This window comes from Heptranchias perlo, chromosome 11 (assembly GCF_035084215.1).
Source record: "Heptranchias perlo isolate sHepPer1 chromosome 11, sHepPer1.hap1, whole genome shotgun sequence".
Lineage (NCBI taxonomy): Eukaryota > Metazoa > Chordata > Chondrichthyes > Hexanchiformes > Hexanchidae > Heptranchias > Heptranchias perlo.
In genome coordinates, this window is record NC_090335.1 from 22,249,366 (window position 1) to 22,267,848 (window position 18,483).

The following is an 18,483-nucleotide window of genomic DNA, read 5'->3' on the forward strand; positions in this document are numbered from 1 at the left end:
ATGTTTCTATGTTTCATTTTAGAAATAAAACTTTAGCTATGCTCCTCCACTGAATTGGTACTGAATTGGTAATTGCCCTGCCCAGTGTGGAACTGAACAATACAGATGATGGTCCAAGTTTCATCTCCCACTTGTATTAACTTTGCTGATCTCATTTGAGTACTCTTCCCATTTCAGCAAGAAGCACTTCCTGGGCAGGTATATCACTATCAGCTGGAGAGTAAAATTCCCTCTACTTTGCCTCAAAACATGTATTAACCTCAATCTCAGAATGGGAGCTACCGAGGCACCTGTGCGACATTTTTTCCTTTTCTCCATATTAGCTACCTGTGATCTTTCTTGGTGAAATTGCCGATTTGTGTCAAAATAAGGACATCTTAATTCTCTAGGTGCATGTCCATGAGGTAATTGATTGAAACTGCCCAAACTCACTTCAGCTAACAGCTTCCAAAGACTGCCATGTCATTAGTATGGGCTGGTTTTGAACCTAGGTCCTGGAAGTGAAAGCCTAGTGTATAACACACTGCAGCACATAGGTCTAGCAACCAATGTTTTGTGCAACAGGTAGAGTACCTTGAACAAATGTTCTTGCCCTAGACCAGGGGTTTTCAAACATTTTTTGTGTGTGGTGGATGTCTATAAATATTGACACACTCCTGCAAATACCATCTAATGTCCAAAACAGTGTCAACTAGCTAAAGGAAAATACCTCTATAATTAAAAAAAAAACATTTTTTATTAGCATACAGAAATAACATGCTAATAAGTCAACAATTGTAGAAAAATACAGATATCTGATTGCCTTGTGGACCTCCTGGAATTCCCTCAGAGACATCCTAGGATCCAGGGATCCCAGTTTGAAACCTATGTACCTACTTTCTTTCCTCTTTTAAATGCATAGTTTGTACTTTAATAAATAATGAAGATTTCACAGTATTTGAAGATTTTGATGTATATTCTTTGTCTTTATAATCGAAAGTGAATGCTGAATCTCTCTGGGGTAACATGATGGAGCTGTTACTAAGAGTTACTACATAAGACTAATGCTTTGGGAAGGGGGAAAAGAAGAGTGAGCTCACATTGATGTAGAGCCTTTCATGCCCTTAGCATATCTCAGTCACTGACAGTCACTGATTTACTTTTGGAGTGCTGCCACTATTGATTTTGTAGCAAACACAGCATCCAATTTGTGCACAGCAAAGTCCCACAAACAGCAACAAGATGACTGGCCAGTTAATCTGTTTTTTGCTGGTGTAGGTTGTGGAATGAAGATTGTCCAAGCCACCAGGAGAACTGCCCGCTCTTCTTTGAAAAAATGCCTTGGGAATGTTTTACACCCACCTGATCTCAAGCACACAGGGTTTAACTTTTCTTCTGAAAGAAAAGCACCTCTGACAATGTGACATTCCCTCAGTACAACATTGAAGGGTCAGCCTATTAGATGCTCAAGTCCGGTAGTGGGGCTTGAATCCACAACCTTCTGACTTAGAGATGTGAGTACTACAATTGGGCCCAGCTGACCCTTGGAGTGAAAGCAAATAAACTCATGCCATATTACAGCTGTAAAATGTAAAACAGGTTTGACTCCGTGATTCTTTTTAAGTATGTTACACACTCCAATATAATAGTTCGATGAGGGAATTTCTCAGCATTGGAGTTTTTGAAGGTTTTTAATAAAACAAAAAAACTTACTCAAAGGCAAGGTATGTCACCAGGGTCACTGCCAAGAAAATCGATGAAAGGCCACAGCCTATGTATGTGATGAAAGTGAGGATTTGGTTGTTAACTGGATCGATCATAGGATCTCTGGAAAAATCCTATAAAAATAGCAAAATTCAAGGTAAAAAGAAATGAAACAACTACTGGAAATCTGAAATAAAAAGAGAAATGCTGAGCAGGTCAATCAACACCTGGGAGAGAGAGATAGGTTAATGGTTCAGTGTGAGGCTTCATCAGAACTACTACTGTAATTTGTTTAATGTAACTCTTGCTTCGTCTAGCTAAGTATAGCAACAGCACAGCTCCACTTTACACAATAATACTCCATAGCCTAGAAATTACTGTTGGAGATATCAGTAGATAAACATTTAGCTTGTTCATCTATGCACTGTTTTAATGCAGGTGTTAACCCACTTATTTTAAATGGGTTAACAGTTCCACGGGATAACAGAGAGAAGAACGCAATGTTAGTATGTTAGGTATTCATCTGCTAATATCGCCAAAAATAATTCTCAGGCTTCTAAACCTCAACCTAATGTTTAGGGTCAGAGTGCTGTAGCGCCCCTATTTTGTCTACCTGGGAATGATTTCTTTCTTCTATACCTTTGCCGAAATGGCACCTGTAAGACCCTTTTTGATAGTTGTTCCATCCCAGGACTCTCCAAAATGGCTTCCCTCTTCCTCTTCCTCCCCTGTCCTCCAACAAGAGATCAGATTTTTTTTTTCGGCTACTGTTTTTGAGCAGAAAAAATTGTTGCTGGTCTAGCTTGCTTGGCAAAATACTAAGACATGGCTTCATGCCAACCCAACTGAGTTCTCAATCCAGTCTGCATCACCCACGGTAGGCTGCCAAGCAGAAGCTGGCACTTCCCTATTGGAAGGGTGGGAAAATCAAAGAAAAAGTCATCATAGATTGCAGTCACATACTGTCTCAGCTGTTGGATTATAGAATAAGGTTGGTATGGGCCTGGGGACCCTGCCTGCATCTTTGGAGAACAGAGTATACTCAAGGTGACCTTAAAGAGGGAGCAGAGGAGAGGATACTAAAAGCAAATGCCAGTCATCTGTGGTTCTCATGGAAAAATGGATACGGTCACGGAAAGCATCCTCGAGACATGAGTAAAAATCCAGGAGTTATATATATATTTAATAAAAATGGAATTTGACTTAGTCAGTTAAAATAAAACTTTTACCTTGAAGATTATGTAAAATAAACAACTTTACACGTTATTATTTTAAAATACAGTTTGCCAGAGAATATTTTGTTCTTTATATAATTTGAGGAGCTTAAATCAATTTTTTTTAAGTACATATTCACGCTGTAGAAAGGAACTTAACAATGCATGTGTGTTCTGGGAACGGCAAAGGTATTTTCTAATTTCCAAATTAGATTTTAAGCATGTAGAATAGATAGACCATTTCGTGGCAACACTGAGGTAAGAGGGCAGTGGAGGGTGAGGGGTAGGTTTTACATGCTCCTGCTCCTGGTGCAGAGCTTCAGGGGACGGGTAGGAATTCAGGTGTCATTGTTCCTGATCCGCAGTCAGCTGGGTTTCCCCTCCCTTAGTTTTAAAGGACAGGACTGCAAATTTGATGCACTGGCCTTCGGCAGCTCTGAATTGTAACATTTGCCCCATTTAAACATCTCACACTTGTGAAGTGGACAATGAATCAATCATGAATTTGTCACTTGTGAGTTCTCCAGTAACCTTAGTTATGGAGATAGCTGACTGCTGGACAAAACCAGGTAATAATAGGCAGGTGATGTTCTTACACTTAAAAAGTTGAAAGTATGAAATACAGTTCCACACTAATAAAGTCATAATGATCTGGTGACATCACTAAGTAGTTTACTAGGCAAAATAAAATGCCCCAGATAATTTGTGGAATGAAAAAAATTGATCTATAAACCAATCTAATTCATGGAAGCAATAATTATACCACCCAGAGTGTAGGTACTGAGCATCCTTTACATTTGTCCTGATGATTTATTTCTTAAATTCTGCTACTTGTTTCCGATCCTATCCTGTTATGCCCTGTAACATGTTCATCTGATAATGGGCAAACTGTAGTTTTATTGCAATGTCTGATCAGACTGCAGATATTGTCTAGGTGTTTAGATGGATGGGTTCTACCATAGCTACAGCCAGGCTAAGAGTTTACACTGTATAGCTCAGAAGAAAGTTACACACTTTATTACTTCATTAACAAATTTCCTGGCAAAACAAGTCTGCCTCTGAAATGAAGCACTGTAAGTCCCTTTAGGTGCAAGACTCATTTCAGAAACTGTCAGGGATGCAGGAGACCAAACCAGGTTGAGACAAACTGGGTTAGACTGTAAGATCCCTGTATGGGCATCTATAGGGGACATCTATTTATCCCCCCAATTCCTAGAAATGTTCATCTTCTAACCAATATCACTAAAAACAGATTATCTGGTCATTTATCTAAGTGCTGTTTGTGGAACAATGCTGTGTGCAAATTGGCTGCCGCGTTTCCTACATTACAACAGTGACTACACTTTCAAAGTCCTTCATTGGCTGTAAATGCTTTGGGACATCCTGAGGTCATGAAAGGCATTTCTCCATTCTAGAAATAGGAAGAATTAAGAGATGTCCTTAATGGGCACCAAACTAATTAGGGTCAAACTGATTTTGTCTATTTTGACAGAATCATTGTACTTGGCACCTGGATCATATTTAACATCAGTCCAGTTCTGACAAAAGTCTGGCCCTTGAGGCATGATTGTGGGATCTTTCATTTTGTTTACATACCAGTAAGATGCCAAAGTGTGTGAGATGATTGCATTCACATACTGTCTCATTGGATGTTTTCTGTTCCGTACTACAGCCATCCGAACTCCATCCAGGAGTGCCATCTGCAAACATACAAAAACACATTATGACTGAAACCATCAGAGATTAAGTTCTGGCATCTAAGAGACAAATCCTTTCAGCTCCTGTGCAGATATCAAACTAGGAGGAGCAGTTGAATTAGAGAAGGCAGCTCATATGTGACAGAATGAGTTGGATAAAATATGCAATTGGGCCGAACAATGATAGAAGAAATTTAATGCAGACAAGTGTAAAGTACTGCACATAGGAAGGGAAAATGGGAAAGACACACGTACTCCATGAAGGGTGCTGAAATAGCTAAGGATAAAGTTGAAAGAGACCTAGGTGTTTTAGTAGACTCAATGCTCATGATGTCCAATCAATGCAGAGTAGCAATGAACAATGCCAACAGGATGTTGTACTACATAATCAAAACAGTAGAATACAAGCCAAAAGATGTTGTGATCAGCTCTGTAGGTCTAGTCAGACTACAGAATATTGTGCCCAGTTCTGATTACTGAGACACAAAGGAGACATTCAAGCGCTAGCGGCAGTGCAGAGAAAAGCCTCGGGGCTGGTCCCTAGTGTTAAAGATCCGATCTATAAGGAAAGACTGGAGAACCTGAAAAAGATGCATCTGAGAGGTCATCTTATCGAGTTATATAGATTGTTAAGGGAATGGAAAAGGTAAATCTCTAAAATGACTTTAAAGTAAATTGCGAGAGTAGGACAAGGGGACACAAGCTAATAACAAACAAATACAGGACTGGTATCAGGAAGTTCTCCATCACAATAAAGAGTGATCAACATATGGCATAGACCCCCAAATAGAATAGAGTGGGCAAAAATTCTCCAATCATTTAAGAATTGGATGCTGCAAAGGGGGAACTATTGACTCTTTCTGGATGGATGAACCAAGATGGGCTGAATGGCCTTCCTCATCCGTGGTGGTCTTATGATATTTAGATTAACAAACAACACCTTCTACAGGGCATTAAGTTAAAGATTAGCGACTCTCGGGTAAGAATTCCTCTGGTTGTTCTGAATAGCAATATGGTAAAAGCATTCCTGCCGAATTCCTCTGATCCCTATTTGTAGTGAAATTGTGAACACATCCTTTACAATCATATAGACTGGGCAAACTAAATTGGCAAAAGTAATTTGGAGGATGAGTTCATGGAATGGGTTTTGAAAGAGGTGGCTGCAGAGATAGTGAATGCATTGGTTTTGATCTTCCAAAATTCCTTAGATTCTGGAATGGTCCCCATGGATTGGAAGGTAGCAAATGTAACCCTGCTATTCAAGAAAGGAGGGAGAGAGAAAATAGAGACCTATAGGCCAGTTAGCCTGACATTAGTAGTAGGGAAAATGTTAGAATGTATTATTAAGGATGTAGTAACAGGGCACTTAGAAAATCATTATGTGATTAGGCAGAGTCAACATAGTTTTATGAAAGGGAAATTGTATTTGACAAATCTATTAGAGTTTTTTGAGGGTGTAACTAGCAGGGTAGGTAAGGGAGAACCAATAGATAGAGTATATTTGGATTTTCAAAAAGCATTCGATAAGGTGCCACATAAGAGGTTGTAACACAAGATTAGGGCTCATGAGATTGGGGTTAATATATCAGCATGGATTGAGGATTAGTTAACAGAGAGAAAACAGAGAATGGGAATAAACAGGTCACAAAAACATAAGAAATAGGAGCAGGAGTAGGCCATATCGCCCCTCGAATCTGCTCTGCCATTCACTAAGATCATAGCTGATCTTCTACCTCAACTCCACTTTCTTGCCTGTACCCCATATCTTTGATTCCCTCAGTGTCCAAAAGTTTTTGGGTTGGCAGGTTGTAACTAGTGGGGTGCCACAAGGATCAGTGCTTGGGCCTCAGCTGTTTACAATATATATCAATGACTTAGATGAAGGGACCGAGTGCAATGTATCCAAGTTTTCTGACAATGCAAAGCTAGGTGGGAAAGTAAGCTGTGAGGAGGACGCAAAGAGGCTACAAAGGGATATAAGCTGGTGAAATGAATGGGTGAGATGGTGGCAGCTGGACTATAATGTGGGGAGTTGTGAAATTATCCACTTTGGAGGAAGAATAGAAAAACAGAATATTTGTTAAAAGGTGACTAAGAAATGTTGGTAGCCAAAGGGATTTGGATGTCCTTGTACATGAATCACACTATCACGTGCAGGTACAGCAAGGAAGGCAAATGTATGTTAGCCTTTATTGCAAGGGGGTTGGAGTATAAGATTAAGAAGATCTTGCTGCAATAATATAGGGCTCTGGTGAGACCACACCTGGAGTACTGTGTACGGTTTTGGTCTCCTTACCAAAGGAAAGATATACTTGCCTTAGAGGGGGTGCAACAAAGGTTCACTAGATTGATTGCTGGGATGAAAAGATTGTCCTATGAGGAGAGATTGAGTAGAATGGGCCTAACCTCTCTGAAGTTTAGAAGAATAAGTGGTGATCTCTTTGAAACATATAAAATTCTTAGAGGGTTTTACAGAGTAGATGCTGAGAGGTCGTTTCCTTTGGCTGGAGAATCTAGATCTAGGGGTCATAGTCTCAAGAAAGGGGGTCGGCCATTTAGGACCGAGATGAGGAAAAATGTCTTCACTCAGAGGGTTGTGAATCTTTGGAATTCTCCACCCCAGAGGGCTGTGGATGCTCAGTCATTGAGCACGTTCAAGACTGAGATCAATAGATTTTTGGACACTAAGGGAATCAAGGGATATGAAAGTAGGGCAGGAAAGTGGAGTTGAGGTCGATCAGCCATGATCTTATTGAATGGCAGAGCAGCCTCAAGCGGCCAAATGGCCTACTCCAGTTCCTATTTCTTATGGTCTTACATTCTTATAATGGACGGCTGATCTGATATTGCCCGTTTTACACGATCACCAAAGATAAGCACTCTTATCTCTGAGTCAGCAGATCTTGCGTTCAAGACCCACTCCAGCAACTTGAGTACAAATATAGCCTGACACTCCAGTGCAGTACTGAGGGAGTGCTGCACTGTTGGAGGTGCTGCCTTCGGGATGAAACTGAGGTCCCTTTTGCCCTTTTGTGGATGTAAAAGATCCCATGGCACTAGTCAAAGAAGAGATAGGGAGGTGTCCTGGCCAATATTTATCCCTAAACTAAAATTAATAAAACAGATATAAAAACAGAAAATGCTGGAAAAGCTCAGTAAGTGAGGCAGCATCTGTGGAGAAAGAAACAGAGATAACGTTTCAGGTCGAAGACCTTTCGTCAGAACTGGTCCAGTTCCAGCATTTTCTGTTTTTATTTCAGATTTCCAGCATCCACAGTATTTTGCTTTTGATTTAATAAAACAGATTATCTGTTCATTTATAACACTGTTGTTTGTGGGACCTTAATGTGCACAAATTGGCTGCCGTGTTTTCTACATCACAACAGTGACTACACTTCAAAAGTACTTCATTGGCTGTGAAGTGCTTTGGGATGTCCTGAGATTGTGAAAGGTAGTGTTTGAATGGAATTTTGTTTGTCCATTCGAATATGGGGTGAAGTACTTACTGCTTTTATTGCAGTCCCAGAACACACACTGTACATCAGAGTCATTCTGCAATTACAAAACACATTGTCAATAATTGTTCATCTATTTAGTACTGAAGTAAAACATGAAATATAAATGGCTTATGCAGGATTAACAGTTTATAACATAGCAAGATTTTTTCAATCGTGACTGATCAGCTAATGCCACTTTACTGAATTCTCTTACAGCAAATATCCAAATATTAAATCTTACAAAATAGATATATATAAAAAAGGCACTTTAACCCATTTGACCTCATCCTTCCAGAATGCCAAACCTACCAACTGCCTATTACAGAATATAGCTGCCTCTTAAATGAGTTAGTCGCCGTCTGTGTAAAGAGATACTTCCTGACAACTGTCCTAAATTTTCCCTTCACAGCCTTGAACCTATGTCCTCTTGTGAAGCTGCCCTGGCTTATCTGAAGGTCTTGTTTGAGTCTACTTTCCCTATCCTGTTAAGTATCTCATTTATCTCTGTAAGGTGTCATTTGAAATGACTCTTTTGATGGCTGAAGAGCCCTTCCCTATCATGGAGCACCTCATAGTTCTTCCCTCTGACACCAGGGACCATCTTTATTGTTCTCCACTGCCCTCTTCTAAGGCCTGCATGGCCCCCTAAAGCCACAGTGATCAGAACAGCAGGCAGTGCTCCAGGTGCAGCATGATGTCTGGGGATTCAAACTCAACTGATTTGATTTTATACCCTAGGATTCTATTTGCTATGTTTTTTGCCACCTCAGACTGTTTAGACCTGGTGAACAATGGGTCAACTAACACCCCTGGGTTTCTTGCAACTTCCCCTTTGGAAAGTTCATCCCCACCCATGGAGTACACATTCCTCCTGTTTAACTTCCAATATACAGCACTTTGCATATTGAACTTCATTTGCCATCGATCAGTCCAGGATGTACACGTGTGCCCCACTGCCTTGTGGCGCTGCACTACTATCTGCAAATAGGCTTTCTTAACATCGTACTTGCCATCATGTTCCTCATTACTGGATGCAGTAAATTATCACATACCACTGACCAGCAACCTAGTGCCCAGTATTTGTGTGTATTGAAGAGCAGCCGCAGATCTCAGCAGTACCTGAGTGAGTTGAATGTTCCTGAATGTGATTCGGACTGGACTCGTCAAGTTATTGATACTGAGGTTTGCAACGCTGGATGCGATGATGTAACTGTTCAAGACAAATGTATTCTTAATGCTGGCATCCTGATAACAAAGGACACATACTTGTTAAAAATAAGAAGGACAGTAAAGCTAGTCACAAAAACATGCATTCCTCCCTGATCGATAACATAAGGGCCCTGAGGGAAGCAGTGAAAGACTCTTATGTATGCACCTGTTTTCACCCCTATTAAGGTGACATCTAGGTTGCACGCCATATGATGGCAAGCAGGGTGGCTTCATACTCTCTACTTTCTTCTTAAAGGGGAAAAGGGCTCACAATTGTAGGCAAGGAAGTGTCACCTCATCCCCCAAGGCTCCCTTAATCTCCCAAGGCTCCTGGTGGAAAGTATCTCCTGGTGGAAAGTATCTCCTGGTGGAAAGTATCTCCTGGTGGAAAGTATCTCCTAGCCACCTCCTTCCTACCACCGAGGGAGCACTGAGGAGAAGTAGGATTGAAAGAGTACACAATTGTAGGCATCAAGGGGAGGCACAGTGATATAAAAAAACAGTAGGAAGGCACCACATTTGTTTCCATTAAAATATTTTTATCAATGACAGGATATGTGGGGAACAATTTGGTGCAAGGTAGGGGAATGGCTGTGAGAAAAAGATAACAGAGTATTTTCCAAATGGGTGCCTTGGAAGTTGTGGAGGAGAGTTACATGCCAGCAGGTGAATGAGCTGATGTAGTAGCCAATGGAGAACCTTGATGGCAGGACTGATTTTCTAACATGCATTATAACCCACCAAGCAAACCTGCTTCCCTCCCCACGATCGGCCGAGGCCCACCACCACCCTACCCCCCACCGTGATCTGACCCTCCCCAACATGATTGGATGCCCCCCTGTGATCTGATCCCCCCCGCGATCTGAAGCCCCCATGATTTAACCTCCCCCCCCCCACCATCTCCGCAATCCATTTGCCCCCGATTTCCCCCACGGCCAGCGGCCCCCTGGATCTCGTCCCCGGCCCTCCACGATGTTCCCCCCGGCGTGAGGCCTCCTCTCCAGCCCTTCTGATATCGTCCCCCCAGGTCCTCCATGGTATGCCCTCCGACCCACAATCTCCCTCCCTCCCTCTCTCCTCTCCGCTCCTCGGCTGCGGCCGCCAGCCTCTCAAATTGGCTGGCGGCCAGCTGGGAAACAGAGACGAAAAGTTTAAATTTGGCTGGACCTCCGGGTTACCCGCATTTACGGGTTTCCCAGCCGCCAGGACCCCCACCCCTGTTCCCTCCCCTCCTCCCCGTAAATATTGGGGCCAATGACTTTGACACTACAGAGAGATATTTCTATTGGACCCTGTCATTCTTTTTAAATCATGGAAATACACTTCAATGGCAATACACTCGATAGTGTACACTGTGTGCAAGAATAGAGGGTTGAAGAAGCCAGCCATGCTTGTGCCTGATACTCCACTCAGCAACATCATCAATAATGGGTGAAACTCACCAAACTGAAGAGGCTGAATTGAAGCAATTGGCGACCTTGGAGATTCAGCCTCATAACCACCTGCTCACAAGGCAACCAGCCAGTTGTTTGGACAACTGGGCCAATCTATATGAACATTAGACAGATGAGGCCCGAGTCCCAATTTCAAATGAGCCTTCTGGTGCATGCTGCGTGTGTGATGATCCTTTCAGGCCTGGGAATGGGCCAAAACGAAATTCCTCCCCACTCTCTCACTTCCATCAATGGTTCACATCGTGCATATGATGTACACCAGACGTAACGCACAGTGACAAAGAAGTGTTTTGATGGGTTTTAGCCAAGAATTAAAACTATCAAAAAAGGGCAGAGGTTTCATTTTACTTTAATCAATTATTTGAAACTCACGAATTTAAGGTGCCATTAAATTTCAGTCTAAATGGCTGCGGCAAGAAAACTGGCCAGGAAATTGGCGATCCGCCATGCACTTGACTGAAAACCCACGATAATCAGTTTTGCACGGTGTCGGAAAGGGTATTCGTGGAGCAGGGCAAATGTTCCAGGAAATTACGGCACAGCATGAATAATGGCGTAAGTCATGCCGTAACTTCCTAGGACTTTTACCGTGTAAAACAAACCCAACACCGCCATTCCAATGGTGCAAGACTCAAGGAAATTTTGGTCCAAAATTCCTGAGGCCCACCTCTTCCTCCCCTCTACCACCAAGGTCTATATTTATGTTTAAACTTCCTGAGGGTGCAGAATCATCCATTGAAAAAAAGCTAACAAAATTATCGGTTAGAATTCTACCTGGAAAAGTGTAGGTCTTTCATAGAAAGAGAACTGAATTCTCGAAGCCAGATCCTTGTCTTCTGATGTGAGATTGTTCAATAGGGAAGCTGGAAGCTCGATAGCTGCAAAACTGGCCTGAGGAGATCTTTCATCCAGAGAAATCTGGAATATGAGACAGAACCGTTACACAGTTAAGAGACAAATTCTTTGTTTTTTTTAATGAACGATGAAGGAAGGGAATCAGGGATAGATTTTCCCAGTCCCTCCTGGGGCTACTGGATTGTCTGGGTGCAGCGAATACAGGAAGATCTTCCTAAGGCCTATTGAAAATTTACTTCTCATTCATTTAAATTATTGGGCCAGAAATCGCGAGGCAATGCTCACTGCAGCTCCTGTGAATTTAATTAACGAAAATACTTACTGCGGGCTCTGTGGCGTCGAATTGCTTGAATTTGAACTTTAAACAAAATGTGCGCTAACAACCCCGCCTCTGAGCAGCGTGAGTTGCCGCGCAGCTGGAAATGTCTGTGAGGTGAAGACATGCCCATAAAATCTGTCAGGAAGAGAAGTCGTGCCCACAGATTCAGGCTGCACTTCTCCAGCAGGCAAGCAGACTTCATTCATTTAAAGTTTGTATTCTGTATGTCATTGTAAATAAAAATTTAAATTTTTAAAATAAAAAACAAAGAAACAATTGACGAAAAACCATTAAAATAAGGAATAATATGAGACTCCACATCTATAAAAGTTAATTTTTAGTTTTTTGGCAGTCATTAAGATTAACCACACTTTTAATGTTTAGTTTAGACCTGTATTTTTAAGTGTACCTGTTCCGTGGTGTAATTAGTTACTTTCCAGCTGGGCAGGTGAGCAAGTTGGCACTTTTTCAATGATTTCTCTGATTGCAGCGTGCGATGGCCCTTTAATTCGAAGCTGTCATATTGCTGGCGAACCACTAGGAGCAAGTTCATGATTTCCGCGCTTTACTGCTCATGTGCAAATGCCGGAAGTTGCTCCTTCAATTCACCACAAAAAACGGAGAGCACTGTTGGGCTCCAACATGATTTCAGGAGCAATTTCTGGCCCTATGTTCTCTGGCCCGACCAGCCTGTCTTACTTTGAAATAATACTTCAAGGGAGTTATAATATCTGTCAGTATATCTGACAAACTACTGCCATCATAAAGTGTTTGGGAAATCATTGTTTAAAATCTACCAATAAAACTGAAAGAAGAAAATCTCATCAAATTACAAGTTCCAAATCCCGAGCTGTCACAGGAACAAACTACATAATTTGAAGAATTGTCAAGCTAATTTTATATCTTTTTATCGGTGATATATATTAGGTGCCTGAGCTACTTTGCATCCTACATGTCAGGCAATAAGTTCCAAACAACCACATTGTTAAGCAAGATGAAAAGGTTGGGTCTGTGCTACCTGCAGGTTGGTGATGTTGCTGATGCTGAAGTCTGCCCCACCGAAGCCAGTAGCGTTGATTTTGGTCACAGCCAGAGCCAAAGAAGAGGAGGTGATGTTTACTGAATCGGTCGTGAAATTCAGCTTCAGGCCGATCTTGTCCACAATTCGAATTATCCTAATAAAGAACAGGCTCCGTTAGCAGCTAGAAGGATAGTTTGTGTGGAAGATGAGGGCGGAGGGATTGCAGTGGAAGTAGATTCAAGTAGTAACTTATCATCTGTAGTACAGTCTACTTAATGAAGTGTCTTAGTCTTTTTGTTCTTATATTTATTTTCCCTTACTCCGTCTCAGGGTGCTGTGAAATTCCATTGCGTTTTTTTAAGATATTGAAATAAACAGGGAATTGAACACTAATCCAAGGAGTCTCACCTCTCTGCATTCTATCTCTCGATGGGCTGGTGTAATAATCTCAATAGTGAGCCCATCTCGTCTATGACTGTACCATGGACCTCCTGAGATGAGGTACAGGTATAGCTACAGTCTGCTTCGTCTGCCCAAATGCAAAATTTGGTGCCCAGTGAAGAGTCCTATGCCAACTTAAACTAATCAAATTTTTAAAAAAGACAAGAATACAATTATACAGGGTCGGTGACCAAATGAGCGACTACACCAACACACAGTGCCACGGAGTCACTGAACACTGCTTTGTGTCTATGATCACCACATCGTTGAGTTCCTCATCTCAGTTGACTGTCCCTTTATTCACTAACTATAGCATCATAGTCACGTCAGTGTCTCTTTAAATTGTAAATTGCAAAACATTTTTTAACACTGTAAACCATGTAATTTAAATTTCTTTCTGCAATGTTTACATACAGGATTACTGAATACATTCTTTACTGGAAAATCAAACACATCACAGGGAAGACAGCTACATGGGTAGATAACATGGATAGGGATTGATTCACCCAACAGCTACCGCATTAGATCTTATTTATTGACTTCAATAGATGTCGACTCACAGAGTTCAATAGACACCTAAGGGGGAATTTTAACCCACCCCACAGTGCGTTGGGGGGGGGGGGTTTAAATTGTTAAAAATGTGAAACCCAACCCCAACCTGCCGCAAACACACCTATTTCCGGTGTAATCACGGCGGGTTTGGGGCCGTGTGAGTAACCAGCTCTGAGGAGGTGAGTCAGTGATTTTAATATGTTAATGAGGCACGGTTCCTCAGATTTTGGCAGGGGCTGCGTTTCCCAAGGCTCGGGAAACCCGGCAGCTAAGGGGAGGAGGGAACAGACGGATCCAGCAGGTAAGAGTTTTTCCACAGTGTTCAATAGATGCCTAGTCTCAGAGTTCAATAGATATCCACACACTGAGTTCAATAGATATCCACACACTGAGTTCAATAGATATCCACTCACTGAGTTCAATAGATATCCACTCACTGAGTTCAATAGATATCCACTCACTGAGTTCAATAGATATCCACTCACTGAGTTCAATAGATATCCACTCACTGAGTTCAATAGATATCCACTCACAGAGTTCAATAGATATCCACTCACAGAGTTCAATAGATATCCACTCACTGAGTTCAATAGATATCCACTCACTGAGTTCAATAGATATCCACTCACTGAGTTCAATAGATATCCACTCACTGAGTTCAATAGATATCCACTCACAGAGTTCAATAGATATCCACTCACAGAGTTCAATAGATATCCACTCACTGAGTTCAATAGATATCCACTCACTGAGTTCAATAGATATCCACTCACTGAGTTCAATAGATATCCACTCACAGTGTTCAATAGATATCCACTCACTGAGTTCAATAGATATCCACTCACTGAGTTCAATAGATATCCACTCACTGAGTTCAATAGATATCCACTCACAGTGTTCAATAGATATCCACTCACTGAGTTCAATAGATATCCACTCACTGAGTTCAATAGATATCCACTCACTGAGTTCAATAGATATCCACTCACTGAGTTCAATAGATATCCACTCACTGAGTTCAATAGATATCCACTCACTGAGTTCAATAGATATCCACTCACTGAGTTCAATAGATATCCACTCACAGAGTTCAATAGATATCCACTCACAGAGTTCAATAGATATCCACTCACTGAGTTCAATAGATATCCACTCACTGAGTTCAATAGATATCCACTCACTGAGTTCAATAGATATCCACTCACAGTGTTCAATAGATATCCACTCACTGAGTTCAATAGATATCCACTCACTGAGTTCAATAGATATCCACTCACTGAGTTCAATAGATATCCACTCACAGTGTTCAATAGATATCCACTCACAGAGTTCAATAGATATCCACTCACAGTGTTCAATAGATATCCACTCACAGTGTTCAATAGATATCCACTCACTGAGTTCAATAGATATCCACTCACTGAGTTCAATAGATATCCACTCACAGAGTTCAATAGATATCCACTCACAGAGTTCAATAGATATCCACTCACTGAGTTCAATAGATATCCACTCACTGAGTTCAATAGATATCCACTCACTGAGTTCAATAGATATCCACTCACAGTGTTCAATAGATATCCACTCACTGAGTTCAATAGATATCCACTCACTGAGTTCAATAGATATCCACTCACTGAGTTCAATAGATATCCACTCACAGTGTTCAATAGATATCCACTCACAGAGTTCAATAGATATCCACTCACAGTGTTCAATAGATATCCACTCACAGTGTTCAATAGATATCCACTCACTGAGTTCAATAGATATCCACTCACTGAGTTCAATAGATATCCACTCACAGTGTTCAATAGATATCCACTCACTGAGTTCAATAGATATCCACACACAGTGTTCAATAGATGCCTAGTCACAGCGTTCAATAGATATCCACACACTGAGTTCAATAGATATCCACTCACAGTATTCAATAGATATCCACTCACTGAGTTCAATAGATGCGTAGTCACAGAGTTCAATAGATATCCACACAGAGTTCAATAGATATCCACTCACTGAGTTCAATAGATATCCACTCACAGTGTTCAATAGATATCCACTCACAGTGTTCAATAGATATCCACTCACTGAGTTCAATAGATATCCACTCACAGTGTTCAATAGATATCCACTCACAGTGTTCAATAGATATCCACTCACTGAGTTCAATAGATATCCACTCACTGAGTTTATTAGGTATCTAATCACTGAGTTCAATAGATATCCACTCACTGAGTTCAATAGATATCCACTCACAGAGTTCAATAGATATCCACTCACTGAGTTCAATAGATATCCACTCACTGAGTTCAATAGATATCCACTCACTGAGTTCAATAGATATCCACTCACAGTGTTCAATAGATATCCACTCACTGAGTTCAATAGATATCCACTCACTGAGTTCAATAGATATCCACTCACTGAGTTCAATAGATATCCACTCACAGTGTTCAATAGATATCCACTCACAGAGTTCAATAGATATCCACTCACAGTGTTCAATAGATATCCACTCACAGTGTTCAATAGATATCCACTCACTGAGTTCAATAGATATCCACTCACTGAGTTCAATAGATATCCACTCACAGTGTTCAATAGATATCCACTCACTGAGTTCAATAGATATCCACACACAGTGTTCAATAGATGCCTAGTCACAGCGTTCAATAGATATCCACACACTGAGTTCAATAGATATCCACTCACAGTATTCAATAGATATCCACTCACTGAGTTCAATAGATGCGTAGTCACAGAGTTCAATAGATATCCACACAGAGTTCAATAGATATCCACTCACTGAGTTCAATAGATATCCACTCACAGTGTTCAATAGATATCCACTCACAGTGTTCAATAGATATCCACTCACTGAGTTCAATAGATATCCACTCACAGTGTTCAATAGATATCCACTCACAGTGTTCAATAGATATCCACTCACAGTGTTCAATAGATATCCACTCACAGTGTTCAATAGATATCCACTCACAGAGTTCGATAGATATCCACTCGCTGAGTTTAATAGGTATTTAATCACTGAGTTCAATAGATATCCACTCACAGAGTTCAATAGATATCCACTCACTGAGTTCAATAGATATCCACTCACTGAGTTTATTAGGTATCTAATCACTGAGTTCAATAGATATCCACTCACTGAGTTCAATAGATATCCACTCACTGAGTTTAATAGATATCCACTCACTGAGTTCAATAGATATCCACTCACTGAGTTTAATAGATATCCACTCACTGAGTTTAATAGGTATCTAATCACTGAGTTCAATAGATGCCTACTCACAGAACCCAGTATGTGCCTGTTCACTTACTTCAATAAGTGCCTAGTCACAGATTTCAATAGGTGCATAGTCCCATTCTTCCATAGGCGTCTACTCACTGAGTTCAGGATGTTCTTATCTACAGACTTCTTCATAGCAGTGTATAATTTTAGGCAGTCTATTTGTACTTCGGGTGACATCAGTCAGAGGACTCCCATTGACCTCTGCCCTACAGAACAGAGACCTCCTTTTTTCTGGTCTTCCATGGAACATTCATGGTGGAACTCTCCTGATTTATTCTTACAATTTTGTTTTTTAATTTTACAGTTTACCAGCCAGCAAAAATACATCCCCAAAAATATAAACAGATGCTGAATGGGTTTCTGGAGCTTAAGCTTATTTCCAGTTTAACACCTAAATATGAAATAAATAATAATAAACCTACTTGTGTTATTGCTTCACCAAATCTAGATACTTGGCCATCAAAGTACAAAATTAGATGACAGCACAGGAGTTGCACCTTGTTGTAAATAGGCACAATGTACCCCAACCACCAACCCCCAAACCTGAGATGTGGTAAATATATAAATAAACTACATTCAAAACTCAGCTTATCCAAAACTCTGCTGCCTGTATCCTAACTCACACCAAGAACCATTCCCCCATCACCCCTGTGCTGGCTGACCTACATTGGCTCTCGGCCCAGCAACGCCTCGAATTTAAAATTCACATCCTTGTGTTCAAATCTCTCCATGGCCTCACCCCTCCCTGTCTCTGTAATCTCCTCCAGCCCTACAACCCTCCGAGAGCTTTGCGCTCTTCCAATTCTTGCCTCTTGCACATCCCCGATTTTACTCGCTCCACCATTGGCAGCCGTGCCTTCAGCTGCCTAGGTCTTATGCTCTGCAATTCCCTCCCCAAACCTCTCCGCCTCTCTACCTCTCTCTCCTTAAAACCTACCTCTTTGACCGAGCTTTTGGTCACCTGTCCTAATATCTCCTCACGTGGCTCGGTGTCAAATTTTGTCTGAATACGCCCCTGTGAAGTGCCTTGGGACATTTTACTATGTGAAAGGCGGTATATAAATGCAAGTTGTTATTGTTATTCGAACTTACCTTGTGGAAAATGAAGCAACAACAGCAGCGGAGGCGTTGAGGAGGTTGCTTACAATGTTAATGAGTTTTCCTGCGAGCGCCTCGTCTACATTCGCCTTTTCCAAAATCTCTTCCATTTGGGACATGATAAAAGCCA

The 18,483-nt window shown here is 41.2% G+C and overlaps 1 protein-coding gene across 1 annotated transcript in view; it reads right to left on the reverse strand.

Annotated features, from left to right (window-relative positions):
* LOC137326905 (adhesion G-protein coupled receptor G2-like) overlaps window positions 1-18,482 on the reverse strand; it is a 41,831-nt gene extending 23,349 nt beyond the window's left edge. The window contains exons 1-7 of the mRNA XM_067992291.1: window positions 18,348-18,482; window positions 12,947-13,103; window positions 11,529-11,672; window positions 9,211-9,336; window positions 8,101-8,146; window positions 4,494-4,597; window positions 1,693-1,817 (exon numbers count right to left, since the gene is read on the reverse strand). Of these exons, the coding sequence (XP_067848392.1) occupies window positions 1,693-1,817; window positions 4,494-4,597; window positions 8,101-8,146; window positions 9,211-9,336; window positions 11,529-11,672; window positions 12,947-13,103; window positions 18,348-18,472 (827 nt within the window). The 5' untranslated portion in view covers window positions 18,473-18,482. The remainder of the gene's footprint in view (window positions 1-1,692; window positions 1,818-4,493; window positions 4,598-8,100; window positions 8,147-9,210; window positions 9,337-11,528; window positions 11,673-12,946; window positions 13,104-18,347) is intronic.
* Between the last annotated feature and the right edge of the window lies 1 nt (window position 18,483).